The following is a 23929-nucleotide window of genomic DNA, read 5'->3' as shown; positions in this document are numbered from 1 at the left end:
CTGTCGTACTTAGTTCATTGCATAACTTGTCTTCGTTAGCTGACAAAGAGCCAGACGAGAAGGACTCGGACCACGTTAGTGGTCTATTTCAGGCCAATGTTGAGGACATTTCTGGGCAATTCAATTTCTAACGCTTATGAACCAAGGAAAGCTAAAGCCTAAAGTAATTACAAATTCAGAGCTGCATGAAGAAACTGAAAAGACGTGAGTATCATCTGGCCGAGACAAAAGAAGGATTCAAGGGAAATTAAGCGCGCACAATTTGACAAGGAACCCCAATGTTCTTTAAAAGCATGCACTAACACATTAATCAGAACAACTTCTAAGTTTATTCCAGCCAAACATTACACAAACTTCTTAAACATTAGCATCCTTATCAGATTAGCAAATTAATTACTAGGAAGATTTACTTATAAGAGTACGGCTTTTCTTTTATTATTACTTTTTGTGCACTTTCTTTCAAGGAAAGACTCGGTTCAACTTTCCGGCCAAGGTAGCTTGTAGATCACTGATAGGAAACTAGACCACGTTAGTACTTGCGAGGGCAACTGCTGTAGATGCTAACGCGATATCGGCCAGAACAGCATTTGTGGGTCTTCGGGTAGTAGGGACGCGAACCACACAACCGAGGGCAAGTTGCTTTTCTGGCGATGACTGTACGTGATTTTCCGAGGATGCAGCATTTGTGGGTTACTGGGTTGTAGCGACGCGAACCACACAACCGAGGGCAGGGTAAACGTTTGCTGACGACGTATTTGCCGGAGCAGCATTTATGAGTCCATGGGTTGAAGGGCCTCCAGCCACATCTTGGTGGGCATCTGAATTTCTTTGAGACCACTCTGCCAAAACAGCATTTGCGGGTTACTGGGTTGTAGGGACGCGAACCACACAACCGAGGGCAAGTTGCTTTTCTGGGGATGACTCTACGTGATTTTCCGAGGATGCAGCATTTGTGAGTTCTTGGGTTGTAGCGACGCGAACCACACAACAGAGGGCAGGGAAGACGTTTGCTGATGACGTATTTGCCGGAGCAGCATTTATGAGTCCATGGGTTGTAGGGCCTCCAGCCACATCTTGGTGGGCATCTGAATTTCTTGGAGACCACTCTGCCAAAACAGCATTTGCGGGTTACTGGGTTGTAGGGACGCGAACCACACAACCGAGGGCAAGTTGCTTTTCTGGGGATGACTTTACGTGATTTTCCGAGGATGCAGCATTTGTGGGTTCTTGGGTTGTAGCGACGCGAACCACACAACAGATGGCAGGGAAGACGTTTGCTGATGACGTATTTGCCGGAGCAGCATTTATGAGTCCAGGGGTTGAAGGGCCTCCAGCCACATCTTGGTGGGCATCTGAATTTCTTTGAGACCACTCTGCGAAAACAGCATTTGCGGGTTACTGGGTTGTAGGGACGCGAACCACACAACCGAGGGCAAGTTGCTTTTCTGGGGATGACTCTACGTGATTTTCCGAGGATGCAGCATTTGTGGGTTCTTGGGTTGTAGCGACGCGAACCACACAACAGATGGCAGGGAAGACGTTTGCTGATGACGTATTTGCCGGAGCAGCATTTATGAGTCCAGGGGTTGTAGGGCCTCCAGCCACATCTTGGTGGGCATCTGAATTTCTTGGAGACCACTCTGCCAAAACAGCATTTGCGGGTTACTGGGTTGTAGGGACGCGAACCACACAACCGAGGGCAAGTTGCTTTTCTGGGGATGACTCTACGTGATTTTCCGAGGATGCAGCATTTGTGGGTTCTTGGGTTGTAGCGACGCGAACCACACAACAGATGGCAGGGAAGACGTTTGCTGATGACGTATTTGCCGGAGCAGCATTTATGAGTCCAGGGGTTGAAGGGCCTCCAGCCACATCTTGGTGGGCATCTGAATTTCTTTGAGACCACTCTGCGAAAACAGCATTTGCGGGTTACTGGGTTGTAGGGACGCGAACCACACAACCGAGGGCAAGTTGCTTTTCTGGGGATGACTCTACGTGATTTTCCGAGGATGCAGCATTTGTGGGTTCTTGGGTTGTAGCGACGCGAACCACACAACAGATGGCAGGGAAGACGTTTGCTGATGACGTATTTGCCGGAGCAGCATTTATGAGTCCAGGGGTTGAAGGGCCTCCAGCCACATCTTGGTGGGCATCTGAATTTCTTTGAGACCACTCTGCGAAAACAGCATTTGCGGGTTACTGGGTTGTAGGGACGCGAACCACACAACCGAGGGCAAGTTGCTTTTCTGGGGATGACTCTACGTGATTTTCCGAGGATGCAGCATTTGTGGGTTCTTGGGTTGTAGCGACGCGAACCACACAACAGATGGCAGGGAAGACGTTTGCTGATGACGTATTTGCCGGAGCAGCATTTATGAGTCCAGGGGTTGAAGGGCCTCCAGCCACATCTTGGTGGGCATCTGAATTTCTTTGAGACCACTCTGCGAAAACAGCATTTGCGGGTTACTGGGTTGTAGGGACGCGAACCACACAACCGAGGGCAAGTTGCTTTTCTGGGGATGACTCTACGTGATTTTCCGAGGATGCAGCATTTGTGGGTTCTTGGGTTGTAGCGACGCGAACCACACAACAGATGGCAGGGAAGACGTTTGCTGATGACGTATTTGCCGGAGCAGCATTTATGAGTCCAGGGGTTGTAGGGCCTCCAGCCACATCTTGGTGGGCATCTGAATTTCTTGGAGACCACTCTGCCAAAACAGCATTTGCGGGTTACTGGGTTGTAGGGACGCGACCCACACAACCGAAGGCAAGTTGCTTTTCTGGGGATGACTCTACGTGATTTTCCGAGGATGCAGCATTTGTGGGTTCTTGGGTTGTAGCGACGCAAACCACACAACCGAGGGCAGGGAAGACGTTTGCTGACGACGTATTTGCCAGAGCAGCATTTATGAGTCCATGGGTTGTAGGGTCTCCAGCCACATTTTGGGGGGCATTTGTATCTCTTTGGTACCCTTCTGCCATAACAACATTTTTTTGTCAAACTGATGAAAAATTTACCGCAACGTCTTCCTCGGACCACACGTTCCTTTGGCTTGTCTAAGGAATCCTCTTCTGGGTCTTGGTCTAAAAAAACCAAGAAGGAACAGAAAGTTTGTTATGACTGACAGTCATTTCTCAAGGAGGAATAAGTCATTGATGTGATCCAGTATTAGTGAAGATACCTAGAAAATTGTATATTTAGTTTTTTTTTTTTTACCTAGTAAGTTAGACCTCCGTTAAATTTCCACTCACTAAGTTCTATCTATTGAACAAATGCGTAAGCGGTGCTGACTCAAACATGAAATCGAAAACACTTACCTGAGTCATTCCCTTCAGTTGTGATGGAGGTTATCTCTACGGAATAATCGTTATCTGACAGGGAATCGGCTCGTTGATCTTTTGTTTTTGCTTCTTGATTAATTTGTTCTGCAATCATTAAGGTTTGAAACTATCCTATTACAGCTGATTGATATATTGATTCACTGCTTACCGCATTCCTACCCTTTTAATGATCTCATTAACTCTTGCAAAAAAATTGACAACGTACTCAAGTCGTTCTGCTCAGGAGTGTCGTAATTATCATCTTCGGTGGCAGTCACTTCCACTGGAGAATCCTCTTGATATACACCTTCTGCTTCTTCCTCTTTTGCTGCAGAAGAGAATGTCGAACCATGTCTCTTAGAAACGAGTGAATACGTGCATGACCTATGTTTTATTCAAAATATAAACTGTATAATTTTTTCCATGCACTGAGTTCAAAAAAGGGATTTGTCTTTTGCTGGTTATGGTAGTGCATCGAGGTGGGGACACGGATTTTTTTCAAGGAGGTCTAAGTAGTAGCGTACCAAAGTCATTCTCGTCCATACTGTCGGAATTTACATTGTCAGAGGTATCATTTTCTTCTAGGGAATCGTCTGATTGCTCCTCGTCCAATTCATGGTTATTTTCTACTGAGAAAAAAAATGTGCATTTATATTGAGCCACCAGCGCATGTTAGAAAAGGAAGTATTATTGTCTGACTGAAAGCTGAATTTTTAACTGTCTTTAGATTTATTATGTCTATAATTTATTGAAAATATAAACTGTATAATTTTTTCCATGCACTGAGTTCAAAAAAGGGATTTGTCTTTTGCTGGTTATGGTAGCGCATCGAGGTGGGGACACGGATTTCTTTTTAGGAGGCCTAAGTAGTAGCGTACCAAAGTCATTCTCGTCCATACTGTCGGAATTTACATCGTCAGAGTTATCATTTTCTTCTAGGGAATCTTCTTGTTGCTCTTCGTCCAATTCATGGTTATTTTCTACTGAAAGAAAAAAAATTGTGCATTGATATTAAGCCACCAGTGCATATCAGAAAAACAAGTATTATTTTCTGACTGAAAGCTGAATTTTTAAATGTCTTTCGACTGATTATGTCTATTATGCTACTGACCGACTTGATGACCTACCCACTATGTAACAGGATAAATGGATTATTGTTAACGAAGAAGTGTAAACTTCCTTTTCAACAATATATTAACATCTCTTTTATTTTCAAAGACCACATTTTGTATGGAATGTTTAGATAATGCGGGGTGTGGTCCGAGCTCAATACACTAATACTGCTGCAACTGTCTTTCAATAGAATGGGTTTTGCTTTGGCTGTTTAGGCATGAATGTTATGTATTGAATGACTAATAATTGACACAAAGAGGAAAACCAGTGACCACCGAAGATATTCTAATTATCATAAAATCGAATTCGTTTAAGTATTTTCTAATAAGATTTTACAATGACAAAACAGCCCAGATTCCTAAAAGCAAACCTTGAAAGCAAAATTACTTACCTGAGTTATTCTCTTCAGTTGTGTCGGAAGTCTTCTCAACGGAATAATCGTTATCTAACAAAGAATCGGCTTCTTGATCTTCTGTTGCTACTGCTTGATTGATTTGTGCTGCAAATATTAAGGTTTGAAACCATCGTATTACAACTGCAATTGATACATTGATTCATTGCTTACAGCTTTCCTACTCTTCTAATGATCACATTAACTCTTGCAGAGAAGTTGACTACGTACGTAAGTCGTTTTGCTCAAGAGTGTTGTAAGTGTCATCATCAACACTAACCTATGAAAACGCGAAGTATGAAAACAGCACAAACGAAAATTTTAGAGTGTTTTTAAAAAGGGATCAAGAAATCTGTGTCACAAAATTCGTCACTTAAAAATTCTAGCCTTTGATTGTGTTGTGCCAATTTGATTGTGTTGGCCATTTGTTACCCCGCTTTTCGTCCGTAGTTGTGTCATATTTCACATTGTAATACCGTTGCCTCGTTTACACGTCCTGTAGCCCTAATGGTAAAATGGTAAAATGTAGCCCTAATGTAGCCCTAATGGTAAAATGGCGTAAAAAAAGGTCTCAATGAGCTTACCGTTAGCCATAAAACAGCCAAAAGATTTAAAATAATTTTGGCAAATTTTAGGTCGTAAAAAAAGAAAGTAACCGTAGAGATTTTTCTGGTAATCATAATGGAAAGATATCAACAATTGGCCGTAAATTAGCCAAAGTTTTAACCATCAGCCGTCAAAGCCATCACCCCATCGAGACCCTCTATCAGCGGAATAATAACTACTTAAAAGGCGGCATATGGAAATCCTTGGTGACCAATAAGCTGAGTATCAAGGTTACTATTTTCATCCGTTTACCTTGGGTTAAAGCGAGGAGAAGCAAAAGAGAGACAAACTCCCTGAACATGGCAGATCCTGAAAAGAAAATAAGATAGTGTGGTATTACTCAAATTCATAAAAAGTAAAAATCTGTGTGTATTCATTCATTTATTTTGATCAGCATAGACAGAGTTTAGGTAGCTTAATGGCCAAAAAAAAAAAGATGTCCAAATCACAATTGCAGTTGAGCTGTAAAGTTGAGAAGCAGTTTCATGAAAAATTTTATGAATGAAAACTTTGTGAGTTTTTTGTCTTTTTTTGCGGATTTTTTTGCATAATCCACAAAAAAAGAAAAAGCAAGCCGTTAAAAAATTCCAGCAAAAGAAAACGCCGCAATTTATCATCATTGTCCTTCAAATACAAATTCTGCGTGCGAGTCATTTCGTATTTCTTACACTCGGACCTACTTGAAAAATCCTTCTTCGAATTATCCATCCTGTAGATTGATTCCCCTGTGCAACTTAACAGTAACAAAATTTGTAATGTAATGTTGCGTTTCTGGTTAATGTTCGGTTTCTTGGTCAGAAATTTGCAAAAATGTCTTTGAACAATGCACAAAAGCTCGCCATTCGGATATTACCCTAGCAAAATCTTCGTGCCACACGGTTACAATTTATAACTCATTGCTTAAACACCTCGAGGGAAATTCCAGAGATTGGGCCCCACAGGAGTTTATGCTTCACATGTAATTTTTAAATTTGAACTTTTGAAGAAAGCAAAGATTGTTTTTTATATTCATCATGTGAAGCTTATAGTTAAAATCGACAAAAAGAGCTTAACCTTTGTTTTCAATCGTCGAGAGGACTTTTTGCGTTTCGTTTGATTTTTAAAAAGAAAAAATAAACATTTTTTTTTCAAAATTAGTACTTATTTATCATTATGCTCGCTTGAAACGAAACAACACGGTTTAAATATTCGTTTGTAACAAACAGTAGAAAAAAAGAGATACTGAAATGAAAAAAATAAGTGAATAAATAAAATCGTTCTCACCTTTCATCTTATCTTCGATCATCAATGTTGTATCATGCGCACTGTACTGTCCTCGGATATGAAGAATGCTTACAGCCGTTCTTCAAGGCGAGTAAGTTGTAATGGTCACAGATCACCACTGTTATACCTTTTTTCTTGTTTAGATAAGCACACGCTCTGATGTATCTTTGACGTATTAATGCGTATGGACGTATATCGCGATCCGTAACTTTGCAAATATACTCAATTAAGCTAATTTTACTTAAATATTCTCCATTTGATACTGAAGTACATTACACCTTTTCGCTTGCATAATTTTTAAAATATTTTTTCTAAAGAAAGTTCAGTTTAAACAAAATTTCAACTGGCGAAGTTTGTCACGCCTTGAATGAAGTTGGTTTAAATCATTGGACTCATTTTCTTGTATTTTTGTTATTTATTTATTTTTTAATTTTCTTATCAGATTTTAACATGCGTCGGTTCTTCGTGGCAGCTGCCACATTTGAAGAATATCCTCTTCTGTCTTAGTATTAAATCTCTTGATTGATGAAGTAAACAAGAACGCATGAAATTTTTCCAGAAATTAACAACAATGCAAACAGCATTAGCTAAGACTGATTTTATTTACTTTCCCACTGATCCATAAAATGAAGCTATAAAAAAGCAAATAATATGCAGTTAAATGTGGCGTTTATGTTCTCATGTTTATGTTCTCATGTTTATGTGGCGTTTATGTTCTTTTGATACTGAAGTACATTACACCCTTTCGCTTGCATAATTTTTAAAATCTTTTTTCTAAAGAAAGTTCAGTTTAAACAAAATTTCAACTGGCGAAGTTTGTCACGCCTTGAATGAAGTTGGTTTAAATCATTGGACTCATTTTGTTGTATTTTTTTTATTTATTTATTTTTTAATTTTCTTATCAGATTTTAACATGCGTCAGTTCTTCGTGGCAGCTGCCACATTTGAAGAATATCCTCTTCTGTCTTAGTATTAAATCTCTTGATTGATGAAGAAAACAAGAACGCATGAAATTTTTCCAGAAATTAACAACAATGCAAACAGCATTAGCTAAGACTGATTTTATTTACTTTTCCACTGATCCATAAAATGAAGCTATAAAAAAGCAAATAATATGCAGTTAAATGTGGCGTTTATGTTCTCATTACGGTTTCCACACGGCCGGAAACAGATGCATGACTAAAGAGATAAATTTTACATCAGCGTTTTCAAACTTTAATCAACCTCTCGAATACTGAAAAATCAAGAAGAAATTTTTTTCGAGAGGAGGGGGGAAGCGATGTTTTAGGCAAATGTAACAATTAAACTTTCGAACTCGAGATGTAAGTTGTCTAGTTTTTCGTCGTAAAACGGTTCTAGTTTTCTATCGCAATGTGAGGGTTCTTAGATATTTTATTGAGCATTTACCTCATGAAATTCCACTTTTACTTACTACTTCTGAAATATAGTACGAAATGGAAGGGTAGTGAAACAGCATTAGTATTTTACCATTAGCCTTTGAAGCATATGTGAGTTCCCGTGAGAGTTTGCTAAACGTGCTATTTACCACCCGATCAAACAAACCTGTGTTTTCACAAAGTGGGTCACGTCAGTCAGTTTTTAAACTAACAGACAACTCAGGATGAGTTCTTCTTGGACCTCTTGGTGGTTTATTTGAAGTTGTTCGCTGGTTAAAATCTTCTCTTCGGCGTTTGCCAATAGCAGTGGGGTAACAGCAAGAATAAAAGCAGTGATTCCACATAGAATTCGAGCCATTTTTAGTCAAGAACACCAAGTTCAGTAACTAATGCCAGAAAAGAAAAAAACCACTCCCTTTTATACAGTCCTCACACTCTTAATTTTTCGCTGACCTCGCTAAAAAAAAAGAAATAATTGCGTTTATATTAACATGCAGATATTGCCCTTAGTGGCTTGAGGTTTAGATTAAGTAACCATGGATAAAAAAAGGAGAATGATTATTTTTTACCATAGGCACTAAATTAATCACATCATATGTCATGATTGTTTTAGAATCCTCTTCTTTTAAGCACTTCTTTGCGTTTACAAAGATTTTCGCGTTTGTTCTTGTTTATGTTTGGCTTTATTCAATTTCATATCATTGATTAAGTTAAAGGTGTGCGTTGAATAACAAAGAGGAGAATTTCAAATAGAATTTAAAAAAACACTGGTGATAACCCTCCTCCCTCGAATGACGCAATATCAAACTTGTGCCGGACAGGGTTTTCTCAGTTTCTGACTGATGTATTCAATAGAAGTGATTTTCTGTGATAATGTGTGACTGCATTTTTATTGGGGAAAACAAGATGCTTTGTTTGAATCATGAAACTCAAAAGGCAAACCGTAGTTAAAGATAGGGATAACAAATCTGAATTACAGCATGGTGGAATAAAGGTGCAGGAAAAGAAATCGGGTTTATAAATCTTGTGTAACGAGTTTGATGGTAAAAGATCGGAAGACAACAAACTTGTTGAAAATTCAAAGGTTCCAGCGTCGTAAGATATTGGAAGTATCGATACATCCATCTCGTTAAATAGTTTGAAGACTGTAACAAGCTGAAAGAAGAACCTCGTGTAAGCTTAAACTCACTTATGCTGCCTCGCCATGCACGTCACACACAATCTGGACGATTCTGACGAAAACCGAAATAATCATTCAATATAATTAACGTTTTTATAGTATAGTATCTCGAGATTTCTAAAAACAGTATGTAACTGCAATTATGGCTCAGCTCGAAGGAATATGTACAAACTGTGTTTTTATGTTAGATCAGTCAATTGAGAAAGCCACAAGGACAACTGCCATAATAGATCGAGCGAGATTGTCTTAAGAAAGGGGTTCAATTGGGGATGTTTTACCTATAGCTTCAACAAGATATTTTAAATAAAGTCACGTTTTGAACAAGTACTCGTCATTTTTTGATGAGTACCCCCATACTCAATTTGCGTCAACAATCGTTTCTCACTTGAGAGGACTTGAGTTCGAAATAATAATTCTGATAAGTATCATAAGTCGGTATCAGAGTGTCTTGGAAATTACAATACTCATTTCTGATGAGTACCCCATGCTCAATTTGCGTCAACAATTGTTTCACACTCGAGAGGAGTTGAGTTCGAAATTATAATTTATACCCTTTATTATTTTTTTTTCAATGTGCAACGTTTTCGTTGTAGTTATTGCAAAATGTTTTTAAGGATCGATCACACATCTGGGTTTAGCAAATGATCTATCTTATCAGCTTGAAGACTTGACATCGGAACCACTAAGTTTCGCTTCTCTCAGTACGTTATATACTTGGGCTCGAGTTGATTTGGTTTTATCAGTTGAGTCGATAACGTAAATTGGCCGACGTTAAGAGTTTGTGAAGCTGACGTTTCCTAACGTTAGCCCTTCGTCAGAGCGAATTTCAGATTCAAGTAGTTTAGACGTCTCGTATTGATATTCGCATTTTAGGTCGGCAAACTAGTATAAACACTCAAAGTTTCATTGCTTGTTTAGCTCTATTTTTACCATTTCTCGCCAAAGGTTGCTTATTTTGATATTCGATAGATACCGACTCCAAACAATACGCGTCGCTGATCTCGAAAACAATATTTAATATATCGGTAGGCCCTCCTCGGTCTTAGAGTGTCTTAGCCGAGCTGGCTCTTACAGAAGTAAAATATTACTCACATTCTGAAGGCAAATGAAGAAATATAAAACTATACAGTGAAGAAGCACCTGTGAAGTTTTCTTCAAAATGACTTAAGTGAAAGTTTATTTTTCCAAAATGTGGTAATGATGGCAACAAAACACTCAGTTTAAATGGTGCACCTTATTTACTATTAGAGGGAGCGTTCTGACACAGAGAACGTGATATTTGTCAATTATATCAATACATTAGCTACTTGTTAAGTATCGCATTATCTCCAAAACACTTCTACTTGTCTATACAGGTCTACATGGCTTAGCTCCAACTTATATTGCTGAACTGTTGCATCAAAGGAATTATGGCTCTCGTGTACTGCGTTCCTCATCACAAATGCTCCTGATGGTTCCAAGAACATTTCGAAAGAACTGTGGTGACCGTGCCATCTCCATTGCCGGTCCCAAGCTTTGGAACGATTTACCATATTCCCTGAAAACATCTGAGTCTGTTACAATTTTCAAGAAGAACCTTAAAACATACTTGTCCAAAGAAGCTTTTAATTTACGATTTTTTATAATTTAATTGCTATGTTAATTAGTCTATGATTTTGTAAAGCGCTACGGAGAACTAGTCGAGCTTAGCGCTATATAAATGCTTTATTATTATTACTATTATTATACTGCAGACAATGTGGTTGCTCACTCAAATAAAACGAGAAAGCAGTGTTTATTGCTGAAACTTTCACGATCAAAATAGATGTAACAGGACTTCATACGGTGGACTTAACTGAGGATGAAGGTCCTAGAGGAAATCTCTAAAGATCGACAAATTGTCGTTGAATTATCAAAACTGATCTTTAAATTTAACACTTTTTGGAATGAATAGGGTTGAATATTAACTCTTTTGACTCCTGAAAGTTACTAGCATCTAACATTTCCCCTGAATCAAACAATAAGGTCGCTAAATAGAGGAAGATCAGCAACTATGAAAGCTCTTGTTTGTCAACATATTTTCCTTACTTGTATTCTCAGCAGCTTCAGTAAGAAATAAAGAACTGTAGGGAGAATGTGCATATTGATGTAAGGGTATAAAGAGTAAGTGTGAGAAGAAATGGAAATATGTAGTGTCTATTTTAAGATTAGAGTTTTCTGTGCATGGCCAAGTTTGGTCGTGGAACGCGTTACTGTTCAGCCCATGTTGTGAGACTTTTTGAGACTCCACAAACAAAAGAGCTATTTTTTAATGATGATAGTGGCAACCACTTGTATTCGTAAGTTCCTTAATTACGCTCATTGGAAGTTCAAATATCAATATTGCTTATTTTAGTTTCTCAGTGGTTTGAGTGCAGTTTGGTTTTTGTTTCCAATGAGTTCTCGCGAATCGTTCTGAGAAAATCGTCCTAAGAAGTTTTCATCAGTTTAACGCCTCCTTGTTCCACCATTGGAGGCTTCCTTCAATATGTTTCAAACCTCCGCTCCGTTCCTGAAACCTAATCGGGCACATTTAAACCACATAACCATGAAACGCTCGTGAGGTTTTCATCAAAGTGATTTCACAACAATAAGTTTTATTTTATTTTTAGTAAACCGCTCATCGGCAATCAAGCAGCTTAAATTGGCTGCGTCAATCACTACTCTATAATAATAAATACTTAATATAGTCTCAATATTTATTTGAGTTTGATTCAGTATTGTTTCCTTAGGGAATTTGTGATACTTGTTAACTAGCTGGTGAGATGGGACAGTCCTTGACCTTTCCATTCTCCTCCACCCCATCTATATCGGCGGGCGTATTCGCCCTAAAAACGTTTATTGTCATTGTTGTTGGATCCTGTATAAAGAATCCGGAAGCTCAGTTCCACCTATGGACGTCTTTACAACACTAGTCGTGTGTTTAAACTCTCACAGAGACCAGTTCATATTCATCTCCTCCTTACAAGGCTGACAACTTACACTTTTCTTCTGTTTCCCGATCGATCGAGAGCTTCCATGACAGGTCGGAAAACGCGTGCACAGTAAGTACCTCTCGTTGTCCCATACAAAGCCTTAGAAAACTTTTCGAAGGCTTAGTGCGGGACAAAAGGAGGTACTTACAGTGCACACATTTTCCTTGCTGTTATGTTCTGCTGATGGGAACTTTACGAAACTTGATTAGAGTATTAGTCATCGGTTTTACGTCAGGGAAAAAAATCAAGGAAGCGAGAGAATGCAAATGCAATCATTACGATATTGCAACAGATCCTCGTGGTCAAAGACCCTGGTGGTTCAGTTGATCTGCAATACTTGTCACTTGTACTTGTTTGAACTGAGATGCTTAGAATGTAGATGTTGAGCATGTAGGTGATACGGAAAACTCACGGAAAGAGTCGGAGTATCTATCAATTGAATATTGAAATAACTTTTGTCGACTCCCCACTATAAGTACTATTATTACATCGCCATCAGCGCCTGTGGGCAAGAGGAAGCGAATCCTGTGTTCTGATTGGCTACCTGAGGGGGCAAGATGGGCCCATCTTGCCTGCTCGGGATTGCCCGCATTTATCCCGCGCATGAAAAAAATTGAATTAGAACTACGTTTGTCATACCGCATACGCATATGCCATACGCATACGCATATGCCATACCGCATACGCATAAGGTCCTAACCATTCTAAGCAACACATGGCAATCTGCGATCTTTCCTTACACTTAGGTTGCACGGAAAGCCGGAAAACTCTTGAAGAAAAGCTCATCTTTCAAACCGGCAGTCTAAATCCCACAGGTATCAACGAACGCTTTTCATTCCACTAATTTATTCGTGTTTTTCTCGTTGCCATGTTTCCACCAGTAACGTAGCTCCTTTTTCAGCCTTTAAAAGCACACACAACCCACAATTCCCCTATTCGCTCCGACGAAGGGCTAACGCTCGAAACGTCAGCTTTTATAATCGTAACGGTGGCCAATTTACCATTTCAACTTTGTTGATATATTCATATTATTTCGTTACCCCCACCGACGCAGCCCCAGACAGTTTCTTTAGAAACTATCAGCCTCGATCTATTAAGGGTCAAGTTGTACAAAAATTTACCCTAAGGGAAACGAAAACTGGTTTGACGGGGGAATGAATTACCTAAGGTGCAAGTTACCGAGAGTGAAATCCTAGCTAGCTTTAGACGGAAGTCTGGGAGGTTCCATTTTGCCCTTAGTTATCGCGAGGTTTGAGACAGGAAGGATTCGACTTGTTGAGAGTTAACTGTAGTGGTTAAATTCACAAGTCAGTGATTACTAGACAACTTAAGGTGGTTGGAAAGCCAGTGGGCCAATGATAAAAAAAATCTTCCAAACCCTACGATAAGCACCAGGAAGAAACTACAAGTGTGTAAAAAAACTTGCAAATGGTTTTATTATGAAATCAATAAATTCGCACTGGTTAAAGTTTGCGATCAATAACTCCAGCTTATTTTAACTGGGAATTTTAAAATCGAGCACAATGGACGATAAGAGAATACAAAGATATAACAATGTTCTTGAATAACACTGATAAACCATAGATAATCGATGCATAGTGTTCTTTACTCATACGCATTGGACCGAACAAAGTTAGGGACAATCTGGTTTCCATGGCAGCATTTAGAACCAGATGGGATAAAAAAGGCACGGCCACATCTACGACAGGTTGATCGCAGGGGAGCCACGACGTTTCTTCGGCAACACCGTTGAAACGAAGGATTGAAGATGTTGCGTCCACAAAATCGATATCGATAGGGATTCGGAACAGGACACACCTGGAATTTGGGATAAATTTGTCCGCTGCAGAATTTGTGACTTTTTGGATTGAAATTGAGGCCGCCACACTTGAACGGTATACAGAGTGCACTTGCAGGAAGCACTTGGCCGTTGCAGCATTGCTGGTGTTGCGGATAGTAGAAGGTGTGTCCACAGGGAGTCCTAGCCGAACAAGGGGAACGTAAAGGAACCACTCGACTCAAGCAGCATTTATATCTCTGTGGATTAAAGGGGACATTACCACACATAGACTGTGTCGCACAAACGGAATCCAGGGGTACCAACTGTTGAAAGCAACACTTGTATTGTTGTGGATTGAAGGGGACATTACCACACTTGGACTGTGTCGGACAAGCAGAATGCAGGGGTACCAACTGTTGAAAGCAGCACTTGTATTGTTGTGGATTGAAGAGAACTTGGCCACACTTGGCCTTTACAGGAAATGGAAAACAAGTCTGTCCCCTTGGTATTACTTTACCATTGCAACATCGATGGGAGAAAGTCATGTAGTTCGTTCGTCCACAACGCCTTCGTCTACATCTCTGTCGTCTGGGAATCACTTGCCTAAAGCAACATCTTTCATATCTACGGTTAAATAAAGTGTGACCGCATTTTCCCATGCGTCGACTACACTGGCCCTTGAGCACAATGACCCCACGGCAACAGGTTTTTATTGAAGGCTTGTCGATTAATTTTCACGCACAACATGAAGGACTATTGCGCATGCTATATGGGCAGGCAATCGTGGTAACGTAAGGTCTCGGGCGAAATCTTTGTCTCTTCTCTATATTATAGCCTTTACTTTGATCTACGGATTAAAATGAGAACACTAAATTAGTTCGACTGCTAAGATCAAGTTGTTTCATTTGCAAATAGGCACTTTATTTTTAGTACAAGCAAAGTGGTTTTTTGTCTTGTTTTGTTTTGCTTCATAGCAAAGTTAATATGTTAGAAACTGCGAAAACATGTTAGGGTCGAAAGATTTAACAACTACAGTGACCAGTAGACATTCAGTGATACTCGTCTTTTGAGAGAATATAGTAAGATCACACGCACACCTAGACTGCTTAACCCGTTTCATTCCCCTAAAGATCAAAACATAAATTCTCAGCACTGTCTCTCATGCATTTCTCTTCATTTTTGAGTTGGGAATTTGGTGCTAAATCAAACCATATCGTTAAATTAACATTTTATTACTGATTCAATGTAATTGACATTACATTAAATCAGTAATAAGTGATGCATACCTTGAGGATTCTTTGAATTTGGGGTTTTTCGCTTTCTGAATTATAAGGTTTGTATGTTGTCAACTTATCAAAAAAAACAATCTCATGAAGAGAAAGTGATGGGCACCTCAGTTACTCCTTTTCATTTTATGTTATAGTTCAAAGACCCTCCCTGTTGTGCTTTGAAAAAGTTGGGAGTGATTCGATCCACATCGACATCTTGATTGACTGAGTTTTATCGCCGTAATTCTCGGTTCTACAATACCCAGGGGTTTCATTATGTTTTCAGTAGGAGGGAAAACTGTTTTCACAGGCAGGCAAAACTTTTTTAACTGAACTTCTTTCCAAGATAAACTTCCCTCCAGATCGTCAAACCAGGTGGGCAAAACTGTCCTCACAACCGGTCAATTTTCCCGGTACTCGGCCCTTAATGAAACCCCTAAATACCTTTTAATAATTACCAGAAAAGCGCGATCTTATCTGTTATTCCTCTTGCCTCTGGCCGGATACTGTCCGTTAGTATAAAGTTCGAAATAATAATTCTGATAAGTATCATAAGTTGGTCTCAGAGTGTCTTCAGTGGCGTTTATGTTCTTTGATACTGAAGTACACTACACCTTTTCGCTTGCATAATTTTTAAAATCTTTTTTCTAAAGAAAGTTCAGTTTAAACAAAGTTTCAACTGGCGAAGTTTGTCACGCCTTGAATGAAGTTGGTTTAAATTATTGGACTCATTTTGTTGTATTTGTTTTATTTATTTATTTTTTAATTTTCTTATCAGATTTTAACATGCGTCGGTTCTTCGTGGCAGCTGCCACATTTGAAGAATATCCTCTTCTGTCTTAGTATTAAATCTCTTGATTGATGAAGTAAACAAGAACGCATGAAATTTTGCCAGAAATTAACAACAATGCAAACAGCATTAGCTAAGACTGATTTTATTTACTTTCCTACTGATCTATAAAATGAAGCTATAAAAAAAGCAAATAATATGCAGTTAAATTTGGCGTTTATGTTGTCATTACGGTTTCCACACGGCCGGAAACAGATGCATGACTAAAGAGGTAAATTTTACATCAGCGTTTTCAAACTTTAATCAACCTCTCGAATACTGAAAAATCAAGAAGAAATTTTTTTCGGGAGGAGGGGGGAAGCGATGTTTTAGGCAAATGTAACAATTAAACTTTCGAACTCGAGATGTAAGTTGTCTAGTTTTTCGTCGTAAAACGGTTCTAGTTTTCTATCGCAATGTGAGGGTTCTTAGATATTTTATTGAGCATTTACCTCATGAAATTCCACTTTTACTTACTACTTCTGAAATATAGTACAAAATGGAAGGGTAGTGAAACAGCATTAGTATTTTACCATTAGCCTTTGAAACATACGTGAGTTCCCGTGAGAGTTTGCTAAACGTGCTATTTACCACCCGATCAAACAAACCTGTGTTTTCACAAAGTGGGTCACGTCAGTCAGTTTTTAAACTAACAGACAACTCAGGATGACCACCTGGAATAAGCTTTGGTGATTGAGCCAACACATACGAGTTCTTTTCAGTGAAAAAGAGCGATATTAATGCTGGCCATGGAACGCCAGTTTCGTTAATTGCAAGCGGTCATTTATAATCAAAATTCAAATTAAACTTACTTCCGCTTAAAAGCAAGAAGAAGAAAATGAAAACCTAAAAGAAATGCACAAATCTAGAACCCACACAAACTGTTGCTGCAATTTGAAAGAAAAAACGTGGCTCAGTTAGACATAACGGGGAAGAAATAATTCTCTCCATTAACCAACAAAATGCATATGAAAGTCAACGAAAACGTACCTTAAGTTTCCTCTTTTGCCAGACTGTTTCTAAAGCATCGATCTCCAACACTATTACTTTCTCTCGGTTGATAGTCGCATTAATATTAACAACATCTCGATTGACCTCTTGCATTTGATTATTTCGTTAGTATTTCGCTCAAATTTCTTAACCCTTTTGCAACTGGATTTAAGTTTTTTAGAGATAATGTCCTTTCTGTTCTCTATCACTCGATTACTTCATGTTTGTGATTCAGCAACACACTTCAAGTTTTGCAACGTTAGCTTTCACATATTGGTTTCCCTTTGATTCGATTTTAAGATTAGTTTCTCGCATGGACTGTTCTGAAAAGAAGTTTTTATACTCACTCGTTTTCAGAATTTGGAGTTGATGGACTTCTTATACTATTAACATTTTCAATTTCTATTTACGACCTAATTTCTCGCACAACTCAAGTGTATAGACATTAATCACCTATTGCACACGACAATCTCATTGATATCCGTGCACCGAAACTGTCTGCTTCCATTTGATAGTTCTGTTAGTATCTCTCGCACCTTATACAATTTTCTTTTAATTGGTCTTTGAACACGCATTTTGAACTGTCCTGTGACGTAAGTTTCCCACGCACCCTTTAAGAATGGCTGCCTGTAAGGATTGAGAATCGTCCGTCAGCGACCATTTTGGCGAATTGCTCATATTTTGCTCAACGATACCCTTTGGTAAACTGTTTTGAAAAATCAAGTCTAAAAGTTCCGACGAGTGTTAATTTTTCAGAAATTTGCGAAAATTTGAAAACGCGGTTTAAGGAGGCTCGAAAGGGTTTTTTTGACCGCGGGGAGAATGGATTCCAAGATACACGCAAGCTTATTACTCGCGAGAGAAATAAGCGATGGCGCGCGCGATCAGATCGGCGGGCGAGTTGTAAACAAACATGGCCGCCATGAGCGTTTCAAAACTGCCGGGTACCTCTAGCTCTATTGTTTCCAGCGGAGGTGGTTATTTGAGAAACAAAAATGGAAAGTTTACTTCTTGAAAGCAGGTAGGAAAATGTTGGGATGGCAGGGTTCTTGCCGAAAGTGGTCAAAAAACTTTTATTTAACAAGCTAAAGGAGGATGGTGAAGTCCGACACCCCATCAATAGAGTCGTGTCGAGTGCATTCGGTAGGTCTTACTTTGTTCCGCGAGAGATTTAAGTGGATACCTCTGAGTGCTACGATTTGTTTCGCATTGTATTTGACTCCTAATGAAATGAAATGACCGAGAGCTTTCCTAAACAACTCACTGGAAGATGAAAAGGAAAATGAAATCATTGTTGGATCCAGGATTGTAAACATTGACAGTTTTATGAACAGAATGGAGAAGTGTAAATGTTGCTATAAAAATAAACATAATTTTCAGTAAACAAGGGATCGTAGAAATGTAGATGAGACTTTAAATTAATTCTAATTCAACAACAGACGGTAAAATTAAAATAAAATATTCATCTTAAACTTGTGAGAAAGATTGTTGATATTTCCCTCGATACACTGTAAATTACAACTACGAAAAGGCAAACTCGCATTTGTTAAGAAAGGATTGCAAAATTTGTTTTGTTTTCCATTAAAAATGGAATAATGAAAGTTCACAGTTATGGCAGCGGCAAAGAGGAAAAAAAGAAAAATGAAGCCAAGTCTTATTCATACCTCTAGTACCTCGAAAATTATAGAAATTCGCGAAATCTGCGACGACCAACAAATTACTGACGTCTACGAAACCCTAATTTCCACTGAGTTTGACGCTCATGACAATCTGGTAGACGTTAAAGCAAATTCTTTTTACTACAAATTATTTTCACTCCTCCCCTTCAAATTGCACATGAACAATAATTATATCGGTCAATCATGGTAAATGCATGTGCATCGCTGAATGAGGCCTTCGATCAAGCCATCTTCTCGGAACAACGACAAGATACCATCTAGACGTTCGATGGAAAGCTTCATCTTTCGACAAACATGGTCCAGAAGCTGGCTGATGCTGGTTTGTCTCATGTTACACTACAATCTGTGTACGAGAAACTCAACATTACCGGCCTCAATGGAGTACTGGCATTGGCGCCATCTGAAAATCAACTTGTCATCATATATCGAATTCCGCTAGAGAATTCTCTCCGGAGTTCATTTCCAACTGTCGTAACAGTAAGCAGTCTGAGTCTCAAATGATGACTTATTTTTCAGGAAGGTGTAAAATTACAAAACAATGTGAATCCATCTTCAGGATGAACGATTTTTTCCGCTCTGAGGGCATCCATCGATTAATCGCGCGGACACAAACTCGTCCTCGCAAAAATGAGCCTGTGAGTCAGCGGTATAGTTAAAAACGCGTGACCGGATATAAAAGTGTAAGCCAGAATTGCAAAAACCGGAAATAAACCTTGCTAAGTTGATGAACTAATATCTCGCAAATTAGTTCGGTGACCTACCCTGATTTTTTGTATAAAAATTATTTACATCGTTACGCATTCCTGAAGAAAATTTTAAAAAAATTTATCTAGTGGAAATTTTTTTACATTTTAAAACAGCATTTTCCTAAATAATTCAAGTTCTACAAGGTAGTTTTTTTTTATATCACGTATACAGGTAGAGAATGTGATGACGTTTAAGAAATTTGAAAAAAAAAAACTAGGTCACCGACTTGGTTTTTGAGATATCTTTAAAAAACTGAGTTTTAGAGGGTCTTTTAGCACTACTGTACTGTTGCCATGGCAACAGATAATGCCTGACGAACCCCCATAAAAGATTGCCCTAACATAGTGTTATGCATATGTCGAGTTATTATCCTGATGATAAGTTTGACAGTCCTGATATCTTTTACTGATTGGCGCTTCCTGTTAATTGTTGAAAACCCTTTCGAGCCTCCTCAAGTGCGGTTTTCCGCCTGGCAAATTGTCCAAAATTCACTGCAAAACCCAAGCTCCGTTGAAGGCTTAAAATGAATTCAGTTAACACCAAACTTCACACGTTTTAAGAAAAAGTCTTCCCATTCATTTGTGTTATGTTAATTTTTCCGTACACAGCTATATTGTGATTTTTTTTTTTTGTCCCTTAAGCAACACCCTCAAAAAGTGCTGTACATGGGGCGAAAAATAGGTAAAATTTAACGCGATAAAAGTATACCTGGTACATAATTTTTTAAATTTTTAACTAGATATTCGTAATAAAATGTCATTATTCAATACCTGAGTAAAATTTGAGGCTTTGAATCGGAACGCTTCCTTTTGAAAATACCACAAATGTTTGTGTCCTGAGCGAGCAAAGACATATGTTGTGTAAACAAACGCTAATCTAATTATTCCCTGCCAGGTAGAAAAAGGTTTTGAAATCAACTTTAAGCTTGGAAATTTTTAGCTATTATGCCACAAGATATTAGGTAAAAGGGAAATCATACAATCAGAGTTGCGTGAGAGCAGAAAGAAAATAACATCAGTGTCGAAAATGTACATACGGTTGTTACATCGATCACCATTATGCAAATTACGACCTCAGCTGTAGGAAAACTATTATATCTCTTGCTCAGTTTGTTGAAGGACTCTTAAACAATTCAATGGTTGTTTTTCATATATATATATATAGAGATAATATGTATATATTGATCAATAATTTCTGAGAATGTAGGGGAAGAACAGCATTCTGTACAAGCATTTCAGTGTACCAATGCAAATTATTTCTATTTATCATAACCGACGTCCGATCCCAGCAAACACGCACCACATGAGACCCTAAATGGGCTGTCATAAATATACCAAAGACTGAAAAAAACAAAAACTTCACTCAAGGTCTGATAACAACACGATAACACTTTTACACTTCAATCTCAGATTTACTACAAAGGGCAAAGGATAGTGCGTCGGTATACCCAGTATACTGTGGGAAAGGAAGATTGACCATCCCCTGATCTACGATCAGTACGATCTTTGTGAAATGGCGCTAAAGGACTCTTTGAAAATCTTGAGGCTACCCATGTTGCAGCACATGTGTGAAGATCTTGGCCTCAATATACCATCAAAGCTCATTCGTAAAAAGGCCCCGTAATTGGCTCTACTGAAAGAGATTGTCAGCAAATGAACTTACCGAAAGTCATCATGATGCTGACTTTCTCTTTTGTTTAGCAGAATAGGAAAGTGAGAAAGAAACGAATGAACGGCGTATCGTTCCTAATCGTCAGTTAGTGGTTATCTTATTTTTTAAAAATGCACGTAGGCCGGATCAGAAGTTGTTGCGTTTTGTTTTGTTTTTCTTTTAATCATGCCAGTATGGACCCTCACTTTTCTTTTCTGGTCTTCACGTAAGTAGTGAAGTTTACTCATCTGGTAGCCGAAATATGCAAACTGACGGATGCGGGAGTATCCAACCTACATTTCTATCCGCTCATGTTTTAATGCGGGATTTCTTTCTCTAATTTAACGACGTCGTCCTTTCAGTTGCGGTTTTTTAAACGCGCGTATGTTCAAGCACCCCCAAAACGTTTCCAATTACGTTACGTTGCGTGACATTAATAATTACCAGGAGAATAAGACCTGCTCTCTGGTATTAAATTTCTTTGAAGGTCATAAGGCGCCTTTCTTTATATTTATACTTACGGAAAATGAGTTCTCATTGTAAAAGATAAAAAGTGTTTAGATTATCAGTGTGGAATCAAGTCTTAAGTAGCTTTTTTCGAATGTATCTTTTGCATTGCTTGAATGTGAGAAGGTGGTACAGACAGACAGACATCTATATTTATACAGGATAGCCCCTTCAGTGTAGTAAACACTGGTATCAACGGGGGTCCTGTTACCCACCTAACCCACCCCAGGGAGGACATCCATCACACAGTAATCTCGTGCGTGGGAAATTAACGTCTCCTACCCCAACCCTGCAGGAGACGGGACCTCCATTTATTCGTCCCTATCCGAGAAGACTAGAATATCTAACCATTTCTTGATATTAAAGAAAGGAAGCATATTCTTCTCAGTTAATTTTAAGACCCTGAGTGTTGGTCCGGCCGGTATTGAACTCTCGACCTCCCGCACAGCAGTCCGGTGCTCTCCCAATTGAGCTAACCAGGCCCTGTGGACACACCTTCTACTATCCGCAACACCAGCAATGCTGCAACGGCCAAGTGCTTCCTGCAAGTGCACTCTGTATACCGTTCAAGTGTGGCGGCCTCAATTTCAATCCAAAAAGTCACAAATGCTGCAGCGGACAAATTTATCCCAAATCCAGGTGTGTCCTGTTCCGAATCCCTATCGACATCGATTTTGTGGACGCAACATCTTCAATCCTTCGTTTCAACGGTGTTGCCGAAGAAACGTCGTGGCTCCCCTGCGATCAACCTGTCGTAGATATGGCCGTGCCTTTTTTATCCCATCTGGTTCTAAATGCTGCCATGGAAACCAGATTGTCCCTAACTTTGTTCGGTCCAATGCGTATGAGTAAAGAACACTATGCATCGATTATCTATGGTTTATCAGTGTTATTCAAGAACATTGTTATATCTTTGTATTCTCTTATCGTGCATTATGCTCGATTTGAAAATTCCCAGTTCAAATAAGCTGGAGTTATTGGTCGCAAACTTTAACCAGCGCGAATTTATTGATTTCATAATAAAACCATTTGCAAGTTTTTTTACACACTTGTAGTTTCTTCCTGGTGCTTATCGTAGGGTTTGGAAGATTTTTTTTATCATTGGCCCACTGGCATTCCAACCACCTTAAGTTGTCTAGTAATCACTGACTTGTGAATTTAACCACTACAGTTAACTCTCAACAAGTCGAATCCTTCCTGTCTCAAACCTCGCGATAACTAAGGGCAAAATGGAACCCCCCAGATTTCCGTCTAAAGCTAGCTAGGATTTCACCCTCGGTAACTTGCACCTTAGGTAATTCATTCCCCCGTCAAACCAGTTTTCGTTTCCCTTAGGGTAAATTTCTGTACAACTTGACCCTTAATAGATCGAGGCTGATAGTTTCTAAAGAAACTGTCTGGGGCTGCGTCGGTGGGGGTAACGAAATAATATGAATATATCAACAAAGTTGAAATGGTAAATTGGCCACCGTTACGATTATAAAAGCTGACGTTTCGAGCGTTAGCCCTTCGTCGGAGCGAATAGGGGAATTGTGGGTTGTGTGTGCTTTTAAAGGCAGAAAAAGGAGCTACGTTACTGGTGGGAACATGGCAACGAGAAAAACACGAATAAATTAGTGGAATGAAAAGCGTTCGTTGATACCTGTGGGATTTAGACTGCCGGTTTGAAAGATGAGCTTTTCTTCAAGAGTTTTCCGGCTTTCCGTGCAACCTAAGTGTAAGGAAAGATCGCAGATTGCCATGTGTTGCTTAGAATGGTTAGGACCTTATGCGTATGCGGTATAGCATATGCGTATGCGTATGGCATATGCGTATGCGGTATGACAAACGTAGTTCTAATTCAATTTTTTTCATGCGCGGGATCAATGCGGGCAATCCCGAGCAGGCAAGATGGGCCCATCTTGCCCCCTCAGGTAGCCAATCAGAACACAGGATTCGCTTCCTCTTGCCCGCGAGCGCTGATGGCGATGGAATAATAGTACTTATAGTAGGGAGTCGACAAAAGTTATTTCAATGTTCAATTGATAGATACTCCGACTATTTCCGTGAGTTTTCCGTATCACCTACATGCTAAACATCTACATTCTAAGCATCTCAGTTCAAACAAGTACAAGTGACAAGTAGTGCAGATCAACTGAACCACCAGGGTCTTTGACCACGAGGATCTGTTGCAATATCGTATGACTGCATTTGCATTCTCTCGCTTCATTAATTT

At 39.1% G+C, this 23929-nt stretch overlaps 2 protein-coding genes across 6 annotated transcripts; both read right to left on the bottom strand.

The window, feature by feature from the left end:
• Positions 1-310: 310 nt before the first annotated feature.
• LOC148717361 (uncharacterized) lies at positions 311-6847 on the bottom strand. 5 transcript variants are annotated; one of them, XM_088743047.1, is made up of 8 exons: positions 6695-6847; positions 5684-5740; positions 4826-4933; positions 4200-4304; positions 3846-3950; positions 3548-3649; positions 3319-3426; positions 311-3084 (listed from the first exon to the last, which is right to left on the bottom strand). In XM_088743047.1, exons 1-8 carry the CDS (start codon positions 6714-6716, stop codon positions 530-532), a joined length of 3162 nt encoding a protein of 1053 aa, XP_088599173.1. In that variant the 5' UTR covers positions 6717-6847; the 3' UTR covers positions 311-529. The 5 variants fall into 5 exon arrangements, with proteins under 5 accessions (XP_088599173.1, XP_088599175.1, XP_088599174.1 ...); XM_088743049.1 differs by having other exon boundaries at positions 3846-3947; XM_088743048.1 differs by having other exon boundaries at positions 4200-4301.
• Positions 6848-13677: 6830 nt separating this feature from the next.
• On the bottom strand, positions 13678-17617 carry LOC148717360 (uncharacterized). The gene is made up of 2 exons (XM_088743053.1): positions 17132-17617; positions 13678-14891 (listed from the first exon to the last, which is right to left on the bottom strand). Exon 2 carries the CDS (start codon positions 14701-14703, stop codon positions 13870-13872), a length of 834 nt encoding a protein of 277 aa, XP_088599179.1. The 5' UTR covers positions 14704-14891; positions 17132-17617; the 3' UTR covers positions 13678-13869.
• Between the last annotated feature and the right edge of the window lie 6312 nt (positions 17618-23929).

Source organism: Stylophora pistillata, chromosome 13 (assembly GCF_964205215.1).
Source record: "Stylophora pistillata chromosome 13, jaStyPist1.2, whole genome shotgun sequence".
Taxonomy (NCBI): Eukaryota; Metazoa; Cnidaria; class Anthozoa; order Scleractinia; family Pocilloporidae; genus Stylophora; species Stylophora pistillata.
Note: the sequence above shows the minus strand (reverse complement) of the source record. Positions and strands in the feature narration are given on the sequence as shown.

Coding starts and splice junctions, on each gene's coding strand:
- LOC148717361 (XM_088743047.1), bottom strand. CDS start 6,716: ATGATCGAAGATAAGATGAAAG. Junction 5,741..6,694: donor GATCGAAGATAAGATGAAAG/GTGAGAACGATT, acceptor TTTTCTTTTCAG/GATCTGCCATGTTCAGGGAG. Junction 3,085..3,318: donor AACTGAAGGGAATGACTCAG/GTAAGTGTTTTC, acceptor TGGTTTTTTTAG/ACCAAGACCCAGAAGAGGAT.
- LOC148717360 (XM_088743053.1), bottom strand. CDS start 14,703: ATGGGAAAATGCGGTCACACTTTATTTAACCGTAGATATGAAAGATGT.